The sequence below is a fragment of the Mugil cephalus genome, chromosome 2, assembly GCF_022458985.1.
Source record: "Mugil cephalus isolate CIBA_MC_2020 chromosome 2, CIBA_Mcephalus_1.1, whole genome shotgun sequence".
Classification (NCBI taxonomy): domain Eukaryota; kingdom Metazoa; phylum Chordata; class Actinopteri; order Mugiliformes; family Mugilidae; genus Mugil; species Mugil cephalus.
Genome location: NC_061771.1, coordinates 7,387,829 through 7,402,977, shown reverse-complemented (window position 1 = coordinate 7,402,977; position 15,149 = coordinate 7,387,829). Strand labels below are relative to the sequence as shown.

The window sequence follows — 15,149 nt, the reverse complement described above, 5'->3', positions numbered from 1 at the left end:
CTGTGGAAAACTAGGTGATGACAAAAATATATTTATTGTTGGCTAAGATTAGCCACCATTAGCTAATGGTCATAGCAGAGCAAGAATGGCCACAGGAGCAAATAGGTGTGTTGATATGAGCAAAAGTGCCTTTTATTGTTTAACTGTTTAATAATAAGCGGGCAAATGTGTTATTTCTTCTTTCAAATGGAACGTTATCTCAAGGATTTTCGTCGCACTTTATTCCTGAATGTGCCAGTTTTATCATACAGTTCAGTCGTGGGGTTAAGTCAATAAAACTCTGTCTGTGGACGTGGACATGTCAAACTGCGGCTCAGTAAAACAAGTTTAGGCAAAAAATCACCAGCGATTTGCACGACCTCGCTCTTTAACAGCACTCTGAATGAATGAGTGGCACAGTGCGGTCCGTGTGCATTAAAGTGATAATGGTGCTGCTTATGATGTGCTGTTCCAGCAGCACTGGCACCGCGCTACGAGGCAGGAAAAGCCAGGCCATCGGGATTTGTCAGAGGCCTGTTATTACATCTCTAGTCACATGAAATACGGCCGCCTCTCTAGAGATCCAACTGCCAGATAAATCCACTCTCCTCCAACGGGGCCGGCCCTCGTGATGGAACCATCCAATGGTGTACCTCAGCCACTGACCTCTGGTAATGACATGTGATTTATACAGTACATGTTTTAAACAGAGAGACACATCTGAGCCCGGCTAGCGCTCTCTCCCTCTCCCTGCATCTATATCTGGTGTCATGGGAGATAACTGGCAGGCCTTTGGGATAGGGGAGACATGACACCCATCTTTGGGGTCTCACAAAATGGCTACAATGTGGACAGTTTCCCCTGCAGCTGTCTAATCGCAGTCTAAGCCTGCAGTGAGCGCTGTGTCTCCTCCTGCATGAGGTCACTAACACATATTGCAGGGTGGCACTTTAAGCTAACAGACCGCAGTGTGGACGGCCTAAATCAACACCTGGTTGGGAAGAAACAAAGCTTTTGTTTTTCTGTGCGCATTTATGAAAGTCCAAGTAGTCGCAGATTTAAAGACATTAAACTTAAACCAATGGATTAGGGGAAAACAGTTTTTTTTTAATAGTGTTTATTACAGATAGGAATTCTTCCCAGCCCTGTTAAATATAAATAAAAACATTAGTATTAAATGAGTCCAGGCCAGGCAGTGATTCAGTTTGTGTTGTTCCACAATCTAGTAACTTAAGAGATGAAGTTCTGTGGCGAAAGCAGAGCGGAGAGGCAGGCCATGACCTTGGTGAGCAGACACAGAGATGATGACACACACCACTACAAATATCTGTTTTTAATAAACAGCCTGGTGCAGCACTAAACTCCATGATCCTCCACAGCTCGGCTGGCTGCAAACAGAAACACTTGATGCGAACTGGAAATGTGTTCATTTTACTGGCCAGCTAAAAAAAAAAAAATCTATACTTTGGGCAGAAATATAGAATAATATTTTTTTGTGTTATTTGTGTGTTGAAACTATTATTTTTGTAGCAAAAAAAGTGCAATTTAGATGTAGCCTCATTTTATAATCCTGTGTGAAATAATCTAATCATCTATTTGAGCATATTTGTAATGTGTGAAACCTGCCACATACCCTTATTTTCATTATATAGTTTTTATCCGTCCATCTTTACATTTAAAAACTACACATTCTTTATATTTAATTAAAAAATATATTTATAGGGGGCAACAACTCCTGGCAAACTTGAGAAAGTAGCTGCTTATATTTCACCAAAACATCCAAAGAACAGTTAACGCTGAAATCAGATCTCACCCTCCCACCAGCAGCAATATAAACTGTCTGGCAGGCTTGTCCCCCCCTTCATAACACGATAACGTTAATCTGGATGCATAACTTCAGGTGTCCTTTGCAAACTGCCACCAGGTTTTTGTTCATCTACTTTAAAAAAATAAATAAAATAAAATAAAAGCGGCTTTGAGCTGAATTAAAGGAAGCTAATGGTGATAGCAGGCTGTTCTAAAATGTGTTGGCATCTATTTTTCGGTCTTTTCTGTTTTGTCTTCTACTCTTCGGCATATATTTAAACTAAATAAAATGTTCCGATATCACAAATTACAGTCCATAACTTTTTAATAAAACAATCAGAATAAAACAAAAAATATATACATTTTTAAAAAAAAATTAAAAAAACAACCAAAGCCTGATCTGATCCTAATCACCGTACAGTTTTATTTTAACCGTAAACAAATAACCACCTTATTTGAAATTCGTTAAGATGGTAAATTAGTATACAATAATGTTACATTTCCATCTCAGAAATAAAACAGTAATATATATTTTAAGATTGATTGAAACTGGCATTTTATGAAACGAAAAACCTAATTTTTCATTTTTGAAATTAATCTAATAATATATATATGTTTAAGTATAAGTAGAGCACGTTTTTCCGCGCAGTCTATGCAAATACTTCATCGTCGATGCGTCAGTCCAGCTCCAAAACAAAGCCATCTCGTCAAACCTGCGGGATGCGGGGAGATTTGAGAGGAAATGAAATATTTCTCGGATGATATAGAAGGAGCCCTTTCGTCTGAGTTATGGCCCAGGTTTGGCGTTGCTGAGAGGGATGCATGCTGCTCCTTCTCTCCCGCCCCAGAGGAGGTATCATCAGAGCTGATATATGACCCCAGCTCTACATTACCTTTACAAATCAAAGGATCATCCACGCTTTGGGTCGAGGAAAACATCCTTCTGACTATAGTTGCGGCATCTAAAGTAACCAGAGGCGCCTTGTCTTTTTGAAACCATCCGGATAATCCAAATACTATACTTTTAAAGACTAGAAACTGCTGCTGAGCTGAAGTTTTACGCGTAAATACGCTTGAATTGACTACAGATTGTGATTTCTCTCAGCCTAGCTCTCTCTTTCTTTCTCCCTCCCTCTCTCTCTCTTTCTCTCTCTCTTTCTCTCTCTCTGCTTCCCCTCATTTACCCCACATACCTATTCTGGTATCTCACCACACGACTAAATTAGACCAAAGATGATAAGAGCACAAAGCATTATAATTCCGCCGGGCTCCTCCTCCTTCCAGCCATGCGTCCTAATTAATGGGACACCCCCAGTCGCAAAAAGCCCCGCACTGGACTGCAACATAGTCAAAGAGTGAAAGGGAAGAGGGCGAAAGTGCCACTGGAGATAATTGATTACCTACCAATCAATGATAACTTGTTAGTAATCGTCAACTCTTTGGACCTCGCCATTTTCAGGGAGGCATCTCACTCCTGCGGACTTGCTGCTCCCGAGGATCGACTCTTCGAACGCACCACATTTTGGAATAAGATCTTCTTTTCCTCCCTCTCCCCTCCTTTTAATCCTTATTTTTTTCCCAACCTCCAAACTGTTATGTGACTTTTCCTCCCTCGGCAGCCTGGTTTCTAAGCGCTGAATATTTCAACCGACTACCACAAACTCTGCGTACAACCAATGATGACATCCAAAGAAGTGGCCAAATGTGAAGCAGTGGAAAACAGGAGGCGAAGCCCGCTGGACCACTTGCCGCCTCCTGCCAACTCCAACAAGCCGCTGACTCCTTTCAGTATCGAGGACATCTTGAATAAGCCGTCTGTGAAACGAAGTTACACGATTTGCGGAACGGCTCATCTAATTTCGTCCACCGAGAAGCACCGCCCGTCCAGCATCCCTCTGTCCAGCCGGGCTCTCCTCACCCAAACCTCCCCGCTCTGCGCGCTGGAGGAGCTGGCCAGCAAGACCTTCAAGGGACTGGAAGTCAGCGTTTTACAGGCCGCGGAAGGTAAATTTCGGATCCAAAAAAATAAAAATAATAATAATAATTAAAAAAGGTACACACAAGACAAATAGGCTGCATCAATATATGAAATATCAATATATGAAAATATTACGCGACGAATTCGTTGTCTTGTTTTTTTTTTTTTTTTTTTTTTTTTTTAAATGTAAAGGCCTTCACCAGACGCAAAATCGCTATGTAATTGTACCTTGTATTTTCACTCCGTCTTGAAATACACTAATAAATATAGTGTCTGATATATTCCCGGGGCTCTACACTTGGATTTGTGTTCAAGAATACCTATTTTCCCCTTAAACAATGTCTTATCGAACAAAAGCTGTGTTCATTTCCTGAGTTGCTCCTTAAAGAAATAAATGACCTCCGATTTTCTTCAATTTTGTGGCCCAGTGTGTCTGGTGCTCAGTGGCTATTTCCCAGAGGTGTCTGTGTAATATTCTTGTAAGTACTTATTCCCACAGGGATGAAAGGCAGTTCAGTTTCATATTCAGGATCGTTTTTCGTTGTGGTTTGCGTTCGGCTTACTTTTACGCACACACTGCAGCGGAATCTGGTTTTCACCTAACCTCTTCCCTCTCACACACACAGGACGAGACGGGATGACTTTGTTCGGTCAGAGAACCACCCCGAAGAAGCGTCGAAAGTCTCGGACGGCGTTCACCAATCATCAAATCTACGAGCTGGAGAAGCGCTTCCTCTACCAGAAGTACCTGTCCCCTGCAGACCGGGACCAGATCGCTCAGCAGCTCGGCCTGACGAACGCGCAGGTCATCACGTGGTTTCAGAACCGGAGGGCCAAGCTAAAACGGGACCTGGAGGAGATGAAGGCCGATGTGGAGTCGGCCAAGGCCATCGGCCAGGTCCCACTGGACAAGCTCGCCAAGCTGGCGGACCTGGAGAAATGTGCCAATGGCACGCTGGGCCACCCGCGAGGCGAGTCCCCCGCGCGGGGAGGCCAGCAGGAGCACGAGCTCGCTCAGAAACTGCGGACGTCGCCGCTGTCTCCTTTCTCAGACCACACAACTAGTAAGGAGTGCTCGGAGGACGAGGACGTGGAGATTGATGTGGATGACTGATGGCGCGGCCATGGGGCTGGAAGGTCAAGAAACACACAAAGACTATTTAAAAAACTACCGAGGACTTGTAACTTACTGATTATATTGTATACCATATCCCAGAACATGTACCAAAATGTAATGACTTTTATATCGGCACAGATAGACCTATTCATAGTGAAGCATGAACACTGAACACGAAATATGCAGTGGTATTTTACTATGTATTCATTAGCGAACTCTTACTTCTTCCGATCAAAGCAATATGGTCTAAAATACACGACTTATTATTTTTTACAGTATACGCTAACACACACACACCCAAACACACACATACTTACAGATACACCTGTTCTATTGCTTTTCCCATACGGCCTCTCCTCACACACCACAATGGAAGTGCTCCAGTTTTCCATATTCTTTGCATGTAAATGCATGATTTGATTTGTTATCATTATCTATTTATTTTTACTTTATTATTTTTTTTTCTTTTGTATTTTTATTTAATTGCTTTTGTATTTTCTGTGAGCCATTTTGTCACTGCCGGCTCTCCTCCTCCTCCACATCCCCATCCTCCTCCTCCTCCTCCTCTTCATCATCTATCTGACTGTAACCTCTGACTTCAGCTCATATCTGGTCCCGATGCTGCAGTGCATGATGATGATGATGATGATGGTGATGGTGGTGATGGTGGTGATGATGGTGGTGATGATGATGACGATCGAAAAGGGAAACTAACTCGGATGTTCACAGTTATTGTTTTGGTTGTTTCTTCTTCTTCGTTCTTTGGGAAATGCTCAAGCGATGGTGAGGATCCACAGTAAATGTTGCGGTGATTTTGACAAGCTGTAGGCTACTTTTTAGATTTATTGTTTGGATACAATAGATTTCCAGTTATAAATTTGTTATGTTTTGTACACCTGTAAGTGCCTTTCTAAAATCAGGACATTATTTGAAGAACCAATGCACAGACTGTATGTATATAGGCTACTATGGGAATAAAATGGCTTTTCTGAATATTTCTTTTATGTCGCAGTTCTTGAATTACTATGGAGCTTTTTGTTGGGATATAATAGCCTGTTTTTATTATTTATAATAGACAGAAAAAATGAATTTCGAAACGGCTCTGCTCGCCAAATCTGGGCATGTGAGCCTATCAAAAGCGGCCCATTTAGAGTTATTATACTGAATTATTTAGTCCCTTTGTGTCCTTTTCTACTAGGATGCTCTAAACATTTTGTGGCCCGGAATCTCACATCCCCTTTCACGCCGTTAAATGCGTATCGTGGCTTCTTGACCCTCAGACGTGTTACTCCATTCGTGGCAAAAATTTATGTGAGAAACACAAATCTGGTGCAGGGGGGGAAAAAGACGAGGATGCCACAAAAACACAAAGTTTTGGGCCAGTTTCCCCGGGCCTTTATAGGTCTTTTTTGTTCTGCGGGACTGGGCCGTAATTTTGTGCGCAAAGCATGAAAAGTGGGGACAAATGAGCAGCGTTCCCTGATGGGACGAGCCACAAAGGAGCAGGGCCGGTCCCCCGCAGGCAAGCAATACTGAGACAAGTGTGTCCCACCGCACAAAAAGGACGCAAACGTTTGGAAGCCATATGGTTTTTGAAATTTCCTCACAATTTCAGACAATTTGATGGATTGAGTTAACCCTCCTTTTAAACAGTTTAACTGGGTGCGAACAAAGGCCATAATGCCTACATAGACTCTCCCTTCATGAGGGCATCTGCGGCTATTAATGTCTGGCCCTTTTCTTTCGCCTGGCGTTTTGAACAAGTCAATGAATTACAATGAAACTGCCCCTTTTTGTGAGCCGCTTGTCTTTCTCCGCTTTTTAGCCATGGAATAATATGTTTGACTTCTGTCCAAGAAGGTTTTCTAAACAAGAAATGGATTTTGTTGAAAGTGTTTTTAATGTTAAGTAGGGAGCCATAAAGAGTTTCGACGGTGACATTTATGCCAAAGTCTGGTTAGGGAGCCCTTTGTTTGTTTTCTTCTCATCTTTTTTTCCCCCTTCTTCTTCTTCTGCCTTTTGGTGTCTTTTGTCTTTAAGGAGTTTAATGAAGCTGAAAACATGGTGATGTGAGAAAAGAGAGAGCGTCCAGAAGAGGAGCTCAAAGAGAAAGCTCCCGTTTAACCCTCTTTGTTGGGAGCAACGATAAGTAGAGCTGTCTTCTTTCGAGTTGTTTTATAGTGTTTGCTTTTATTTTTGGAATTTTTCTTTCTTTTTTTCCTTTTTTTTTATCAGGTCAACTTGAACGAGTTTACAGGCCTGTATAAGCACTTAATATGACGGGAGTTATTCTACAATCTTTGCAGGCAAATTAGTCCGCTTAAAATATTCTCCACTTTAACTCCCTTAATTTACACTCATGACCAGATGATAAGTAGTTGTTCTAAGTGTTTATTTAGGCATTTGTCAACAACTACAACTCATTCTGTGCTCCATATATGGATACAGGTAAATAATATATAATTAGGTTTCAATTAGTATTTCTAATTGTTGGTAAATTGTGTGCATTAAATATCCTTATAGCTCCTTACATTACATTGCGTTATAAACCATTAATTAAGTGTTTATATGATCATATAATGCAATAATAAGGTGGTTAAGTGATGTACTTTGTTATATTTGTCAATGTTTGGAAAGTCAGTGTTAACGCTTCTTTTGAAAAGAAAAAAAAACCCTATTCAATTATTTTGAAAATTGACCTGCAAATATGAACGTGTCTGTTTAAAACGTATTTCGTGGTGCCAGCATGTGTGCGTGTTTGCGTGTGTATGTGTGTGTGTGTGTGTGTGTGTGTGTGTGTGTATTCTGGAGCCTATTCTGAATCAAGCATATTTATGAAGGGAGGGAGTGTTAAGGCAGACTAAGTTTATGGATTTCACTTGCTTATTTTATGAGGGCTTGTCAGGCGGGCCCAGTGATAAGTAATACTACAGTCTGAGGGACCACTTCGTGGTAATTAATCTGGAGGTCTTAAGTGTATTTCAGTATTTCACTTCAAGATAGAAAAAATCACTACTTCAATCGTCCGGAAAATTGAAGTTTGATGCATGAGTCCCTACTGAAACAATAGTACAGCCTCTCTCTTTTCATCTCTTCCCCTCCCCTTTTTATACTCGCCCTTCTCCCTCTCTCTCCCTCTCTCTCCCTCACTCTCTCTCTCTCTCTCTCTCTCTCTCTCTCTCTCTCTCTTTTATTATTTGCACCTTTTAGAAAAGTGTCAGGTGCAGCAAAGTGTCGGGTGACAGCAAAAGGAGCATTAAAATTAATTAGTTTAATATTTTCCACCTTGTTATCCTAAAAAAATATATAAAATAATGTGTATCCATAGGCGCCACACAGTCCCACAGATTATTATCATTATTATTATTGTTATTATTATTATTATTGAATAAGTGTAAAAAGGAGATCTGTAAATTACTTTATATTCGCCTGGAGTTAAATCACTCCATATATCTAAATAGAGACGAAATGTAGAGTTTTAATCATAGCCTTCCTGTGGAGCCAGTTAATACTTCAAACTTCAATTTTACGGGCGATTGAACTAAGCATGTTCCTGACAGAATTGATGTATGTATTAATTTCCTTTAACTGTTGATTAATTAGGCTGCGCTGAAGGCTCAAATGGAACGGTTTGTTCAGAAATTTGCATATTAATCAAATTCTAGTTGATCATTCAAATAATCAAGGCTATGTGAGTTTGGGGCTGTGCAGCTAGGAAACATGAAAAGCAGGAGAATATATTCTCTCTGACCCTGCTGCTGCTGCATGTCCACTGTATTAAAATCAAACACCCAGAAAGAGTCCATTTGGACTCATTTGTTCGTCTAATTTTGTTGCAACAAATACATTAACTTATGTACAACACTCAAACCAATTGTACATGTCTGAGAGAAGAAGGACTCATTTTGCACTATTTAAATTAGAAACAGAGTTTGTTTTTCTGTTTTTTTTTTTTTTTTTTTTACAGATTGCCACCAGCCTCATTTCAGCAGCAGGCTTATTCAGATAACACGTAAAAGGAGTTTTAAGACCACGGTTCCCAATTAGACACTGTCACACAGGTAATCAAAAGTCTGCAGGTGGATTAAAGCTGAACCATGCATTCTGCCTGAAAATATATTTCGAGGGCACTAAATGATTCCTGAAATGTTAAACAAGTCTTGGTGATGATGCTGGATGAGATCTAAACATGAATATATCCTAAATGGTACCGGTGCTAGGAGTTCAGCATCTTTAAACAAGGATGTGGAGAATGCAAAGAAAATCACAACATATTAAAAATAATCCTGCACATCATTAGCAGCATTTTAAAGGGTGCTATAACATTAACAAAAATTAAATAAGGCAGATGTGTAATGAGATCTGTGGGCTCCAATGATGTTACACACTAGACATGTTATTCAGAAACATAAGAAACATTAAATGACTAAACAAAGTGAAAGGACTCCCTGATAGCGACTGGGACCTCATTCGGCTTTGGTATCCTTTAAATTATGTTTCACACCAAAATACACTGGTTAATAAAAAAAAACTGTTGCTGTTCAGGAATAACATTAAAAAAAAGGCAAAAGTGGAGATAATGACAAGCAACAATCTGTAATCAGCTGCTTGAGACAAACAGAGACACCTGCTGGTGTTTCCAGGAAAGTAAACTGCAGTGCAATGACCAGTTAACCAGCTGAGGTGTGCTTAAGTCTGTATGTTTGCATAATGAAATAACTGAATAAAAAAATATTAAACAATCCTAGTAGTATATTCCATCAATTTGTTTTCATTGTATAATAATATTCAGGTTGATTAGGTCAACTGTCAAAGATTTACAATGTCATCTTGTAAAGTACTACAAAAATGTGGTGTGGTAATATTTCTCTACCATCAGCTTTCACAATATTGTTTAAAACTGACTTACTTCCTGGTGTATCTGGATTCATAACGACACTGCACCCTCACCACATCCATAAAAAAGAAACATATCTCAATTATACTCATTTTGCTCTGCTGGCATTGTGTTTGTATGGTGTGAGTGTGAAGATTGTGTTTTTACTTGGGTTGAAATAGAAATAACTGTACAAAAGGGTTATATTCAATAATTTGAACATACCAGCACCATTTTAAAAAAGTACCAGGTTGAGAATGAGCTAAAATAACTTTATGCTGACAGTCTTGTGTAGACCTATTGTCAATCAGGAACAGTTCTATTTGCAATCTTGTATATTGTATTTTGTGTCACACTTTGTATTTTGTATTACAGTTTGAAAAGAAGACAATACTTTCATCTACAACATAATTTTCCAAGCGCCTGAAAAACTACATTTAGGCTGAGTTTTAGTTAAGTTAGGTTTAATTTATCTGTGTTGATTTTTCAGTTTATTTAACGTTTAAAAATGACCACAGCTCCCAAACTTATCTTAAAATCTTCATTAAGGCGGCCTTTGCTAAATGTTTTGTCATTACGTGTGAACCAAGTGTACACGACAGACTTTAAAACACACTAAGGTTTTCGCTCGTTGATAAACGCGGTCACTTTAGCTGCGCAGTTGTGCGCAACCGCGGCGCCCCTCGACGCTCTCTGTCGCAGATGATACGTCATCAAAGTTGGCGGTATTTTGAAAAAGAGGCGTCTGTTGTGTTAGTGGAAAAAAGTAGTAGATTTTATTAACATGGTAAGACTGCACGTCACCTAACTAATCCTGTGTCTTGTATATATTCATAATAACATATCGTGGAATGTTTTCACATTTTTTATACAGAATATTGGCCCTGCTAACGCATGCTAGTGTTAGTTTAACTTTTGACTGTACTAGTCGATAGCCAACAAATATAAACACGCTGACTGCCTCGGTGTTGTCTGTGGTGTACTTTGTATTAGGACTTACCTAGATCGACATGTTTTGTTGTTTATTGTTCCCGTGTTCAGGACGAGGTGAAGGACGGTGGCCAGGCAGCCCCGCCGCTGTCGGAGGCTGCTCGGTCTGAGCTGCTGGAGATGTGTGAGGACCAGTTTGCTCAGCTGGAAAAGGTAAACTCGTGTTTTCAACGGCGTGATGCGGGTGCATTTCTTTCTTTCTTTTTTTTTTTTTTTTTTTTTTTTTTTTTTACACAGTCAGTCGTCGGATGTGCTTTATATGTGCAAACTGCATACTGTGTTTTTGTGTTAAAGCTTCAGAATGAGATCATCCTGTGTGAACCGGATTTCTGTGAGAATCCACAGGAACAGGTGAGGTGGTTGTTCCGTATGTGTCTCAGGGCTTACCTTCTGCTGCTACAAACTATTTTGTGGGCCGTGAAAGTTGGGCTGGCCTTCAAGTCTACATTTATAGACTTAAGACACCTTTTCTGGTTCATCGTATAGATGCTACTAACGTGGAAAGCCTTGACTGAAATATCTCAAAGATCATAAAACTGTTCACTTAGTCAGATATTTTGGTTGTGGTGTTTGCACAAAGTTCCAAACATGTCCATCACTTACATTATTCATAATTCAAACTCTCACAAACCTTTTTATGGAAGCAAGTGAAACTCTTATTTAGTTTATAGTTAGTGCAGCCATATGTCCGATCAAATCAGCTTCACTGGTCATGTACATAACAAGGAATTTGTTCTCTACATTTAATCCATCCAACTGAGCACCGGATCAATCAGTTCACTTAATCTATTTTCAATTAAAATATCTATTAAAAACAGACTGAGAATAAATGTGGCACTCCTTTTACTTTACTTTACTTGGAGTCTTAGATATCTACTCAGGGCTCTTCATTGGGATTCGTAATTATTAACCTTATGTATGTGTATGTATATATGTAATTTTTGTGCATTGTGCATATTCATCTCTAATAGTCAGTTAATAGACTGTTGGCAACAGAAGCTGAACTGAAGCAGTGGCTGACAGTGGAGCCGAAATGTAAGTCCTCATTCATACTGTGTTGAAAGCCATAGCAATAATGTAAAACTTTACATACGTCTACACAAACTGAAATGTATTTAATACATTATATGATGTATGATCTTAAATGTTGATTTCCTTCTCATGTGTGTTTCTATTTATTTATTTTGGCTCTTCCAGTGCTGGCAGAAAATTCTGAAATTTTACTTCAAGCTGGAAAAGAGGAGGTACATTTAGATAAAAGGCAGCATGTAGAATATGTCTTACTGAAATGCCAAATTCCATTCAATACTTAGGCAATATTGCTCCACTTTGTTTCCTGCAGATGGTCAAGCTGTGCTCTGAACTTGAGATGGTTGTTTCTTGCTGTGAGGCCAGAAGAGACAACCTGAGGGAGACTAAAACGCTGTATGTAGACTTTTAGTTACGCTGCAGGCGTTCCCTAACTTACTGTCTTTCCTCTGAGCTTATAAATAGTTTCCAGGTGTGAACAGGAGAGACTGTTCCTTTTGTTTTTCTCTGTTCCGAAAGTTTTGTGCTTTTGTTTTTTTTTTCAGTGAAGAGAAGTGGCTAGAAGAGAAGAAGAAGGTGTTGTTTGCCGCCACTGAACATGCAGAGAGGCTTCAAATTGAAAAGCAGAAACTATCAGACCACAAGTGAGTTATATTTACATTAGAAAACAGAAAAACGCACAAAAGGTAACAGCTAGAATATAAAAAGAATTAAACTAATTACTCAAAATACACTTAAATTAATGTATGTATTCTGCAGCGTACTGCAGGACATCAAGGAAAAAATCCTCAAGATTAAGGTCTACCAGGAAAAGTTGATGGAGTCTTTGGGGGAAATCCTGGAGAAACATGCTCCTCTCCCTCAGAATGTCTCCATCACAAACAAGAAGAAGAAGAAGGTCAGTCAGCTGGTGTACAGGCACATTTGTGTTGTTGTGTTGTTACTTCTAAGAGCTCCTTACTACGTTTTGTTTGTATTTTCAGAACACCACACATGTGATAAATGAAGACCTGATTTCACTCAATGAGATTCTGGAGGTGGGTTTTCACACACTAGATAAATAAAGCCCGCCCTACATTTCTGTGTTGCATCTCGACATGCCAGTAAGGTTTTGGTGTAATGGAAAGATATTTCAAATCAATATTTTCAATCAGCCAAGATAAACATCCAGTCCAACCTTCCATTTACAACAAGCAGATGCACATTTTGTGATATCAGCCCCGAGACGTACAGATGAGAATCAAAAAAGGTTTAATCTCTATGGCTTTCCATGAACAACATCCCTGCCACTGGGAATAAATGACCGACGTTTAGCAAGACAATTTAAGTATCTTTAATAGATTGATAGTTGAAGCTCAGGGTCCTTGTAGACATGTACATAGGAGGAAATATCCATAGGTCTAAGCAAACAACAGAACTCCCAACATCAGATAATAGGTGGATCTCACATCCTTACAGATGTGTTTCTCTTCTGCCCAAAAATGTACAAAATGTCCTTGTACAGTTTTCTTAGCCAAATTATGTTTCCATATGACTTAACATCAGCAGGATTGACTTTTTTAATTAGTGTTGAAATATTTCTTAATAACTTTATTTCACCAAACAGCTAATAATGGTAGTGCCTGTGGTGTTAACTTCATGGGCCTTGCTCTCTGAAAGGTACAGCAGCTGTTTGACAACAAGGGAAGCACACGTCTAATAAATAATAGATCACCACTGTTCCTTTTCCTGTCAGAGGTTTCCATTGCCCTCTGTATCATGCTTGATGATAAATAATTAATAAATCCACTCCTGTCGTGATGCTTTGATTGCATTGTTCTAATCCTTTCTTTTTATTCTGTCTGAGATCATAAATGAACCCATTGTAGAACAAAATTTGACATCATTTGCTCTCGAATGTGTTTCAGTGCTAAGACGAACCAACAGTTTAAAGGGGAATTATCTCATAGCATTGATAAGTTGTAGACTGACATCTCAGTAGCCTGCTAAGTTCCTTTTAATAAAGGTGAACATAGTTGTCTGTCACTTCTCAACTATATTCTATATGCTGCACAGATGTGATGCACTAACCTTTAATGCAGCATGAGGCAGCTCTGAACGACAAGTACTGTAAGATTTGTAAATTTTAGCGTCCAGAATTGTCAGACTTTTTGATCTTTGCTTGTGCTGATAGTTGTACCATCATGTAAACAGGACTTCACAATAATGTGAAGATAAAAAGTCTCGGGGTGATAACTTGTATCCTTGAATTAGAGGCGTCTTGACAGTCACAATAATAAGGGAAAGCTGTTCTAAATGTCTGTGCAGAACGACATTCACACTGAGAAAAAGAGTACCTGCCTGTTTTGAAGGTTATTCAGGTGTCCAGGTTTGGAAAGTCGTTGTTTTCAGTCGCAATTGTTGCAGTAGTATCAGACTAGCTTTACTGGTCATGTACATATGTACATTTGTATTTGATCTCTGCTTTTGACCCATCCTAGTGAGCACACTTGCAGCACTGAGCAGCCACTCAAATTGCCCAGGGATACTCAAGTATCAAGCTACTGCCCATCTATCTACAGCTATCTCTGGCCTGTGTATATGACGAAATAAAGACAAACTATAACTTGGAAGTGTTACAGCAGACGTCCTTGATGCCATTCTCTGTCTCTGTTTTCTGTACACCCGCAGGTGCTCATGAACAAAGTCCTGAACTCACCGCATGACCCCTATGTAACGATCGATGACACATTCTGGCCACCGTATGTAGAGATGCTGCTCCGCTACGGGATTGCAGTGAGGCATCAGGAAAATAACTTCAAGATCCGCCTGGAAACCTTTTTCTGAGGGTCATAAGGCATCCCGAGCATCACCCACAACATCCACCAATCCTAATTTGAGCGCTTGTACATCATTAACACTTGGAAAGCAACAAGGCTTAGTGTATGTGTTTCATATTTGTAAAGTTAGTCATGTTTAAGTCGGCCCTTTAGGCTTCATATATTGTGGATGACTTCATATGGTCTTGCCTCTGCTTTTGTCATTTAATGACATGTACATTACTGTATTTATTTGGCGATGTTTTGTGTTGGTTTCGTCTTAAAATTACCTTTATGTAAAATAATAAAAGTTAGAATCGTTCTTTATATGTATCATCAAGTGACTTAGCTATCACATCATATACTCTTTATCATTCCTGTTTAATAAACTTGAGTAAGTTCAGTGTTGCCATATGATTAATGTTCAAGGGAAAAACCTAACCAGTGCAGAAACAACAACAGCACACAAATAGCAGTTTGTGTTTTATTTCAAATTTCCAAATAATATTATATTATTGTATTATATTCCAAATGATAAAATTTTCATGAGAATATATTCTTCAGAAACTTCGTGCG

The 15,149-nt window shown here is 39.4% G+C and overlaps 2 protein-coding genes across 2 annotated transcripts; both read left to right on the top strand.

Moving 5' to 3' along the window:
- Window positions 1-2,198: 2,198 nt before the first annotated feature.
- lbx1b (ladybird homeobox 1b) lies at window positions 2,199-5,394 on the top strand. Its single transcript, XM_047578737.1, has 2 exons — window positions 2,199-3,789; window positions 4,390-5,394. The coding sequence occupies exons 1-2, from the start codon at window positions 3,462-3,464 to the stop codon at window positions 4,875-4,877; spliced, it is 816 nt and encodes a 271-aa protein (XP_047434693.1). The 5' UTR covers window positions 2,199-3,461; the 3' UTR covers window positions 4,878-5,394.
- Window positions 5,395-10,408: 5,014 nt separating this feature from the next.
- On the top strand, window positions 10,409-14,976 carry cenpk (centromere protein K). The gene is made up of 10 exons (XM_047575606.1): window positions 10,409-10,543; window positions 10,798-10,899; window positions 11,041-11,097; window positions 11,718-11,781; window positions 11,944-11,990; window positions 12,089-12,171; window positions 12,321-12,419; window positions 12,535-12,673; window positions 12,759-12,812; window positions 14,446-14,976. The coding sequence occupies exons 1-10, from the start codon at window positions 10,541-10,543 to the stop codon at window positions 14,599-14,601; spliced, it is 804 nt and encodes a 267-aa protein (XP_047431562.1). The 5' UTR covers window positions 10,409-10,540; the 3' UTR covers window positions 14,602-14,976.
- Window positions 14,977-15,149: the final 173 nt, after the last annotated feature.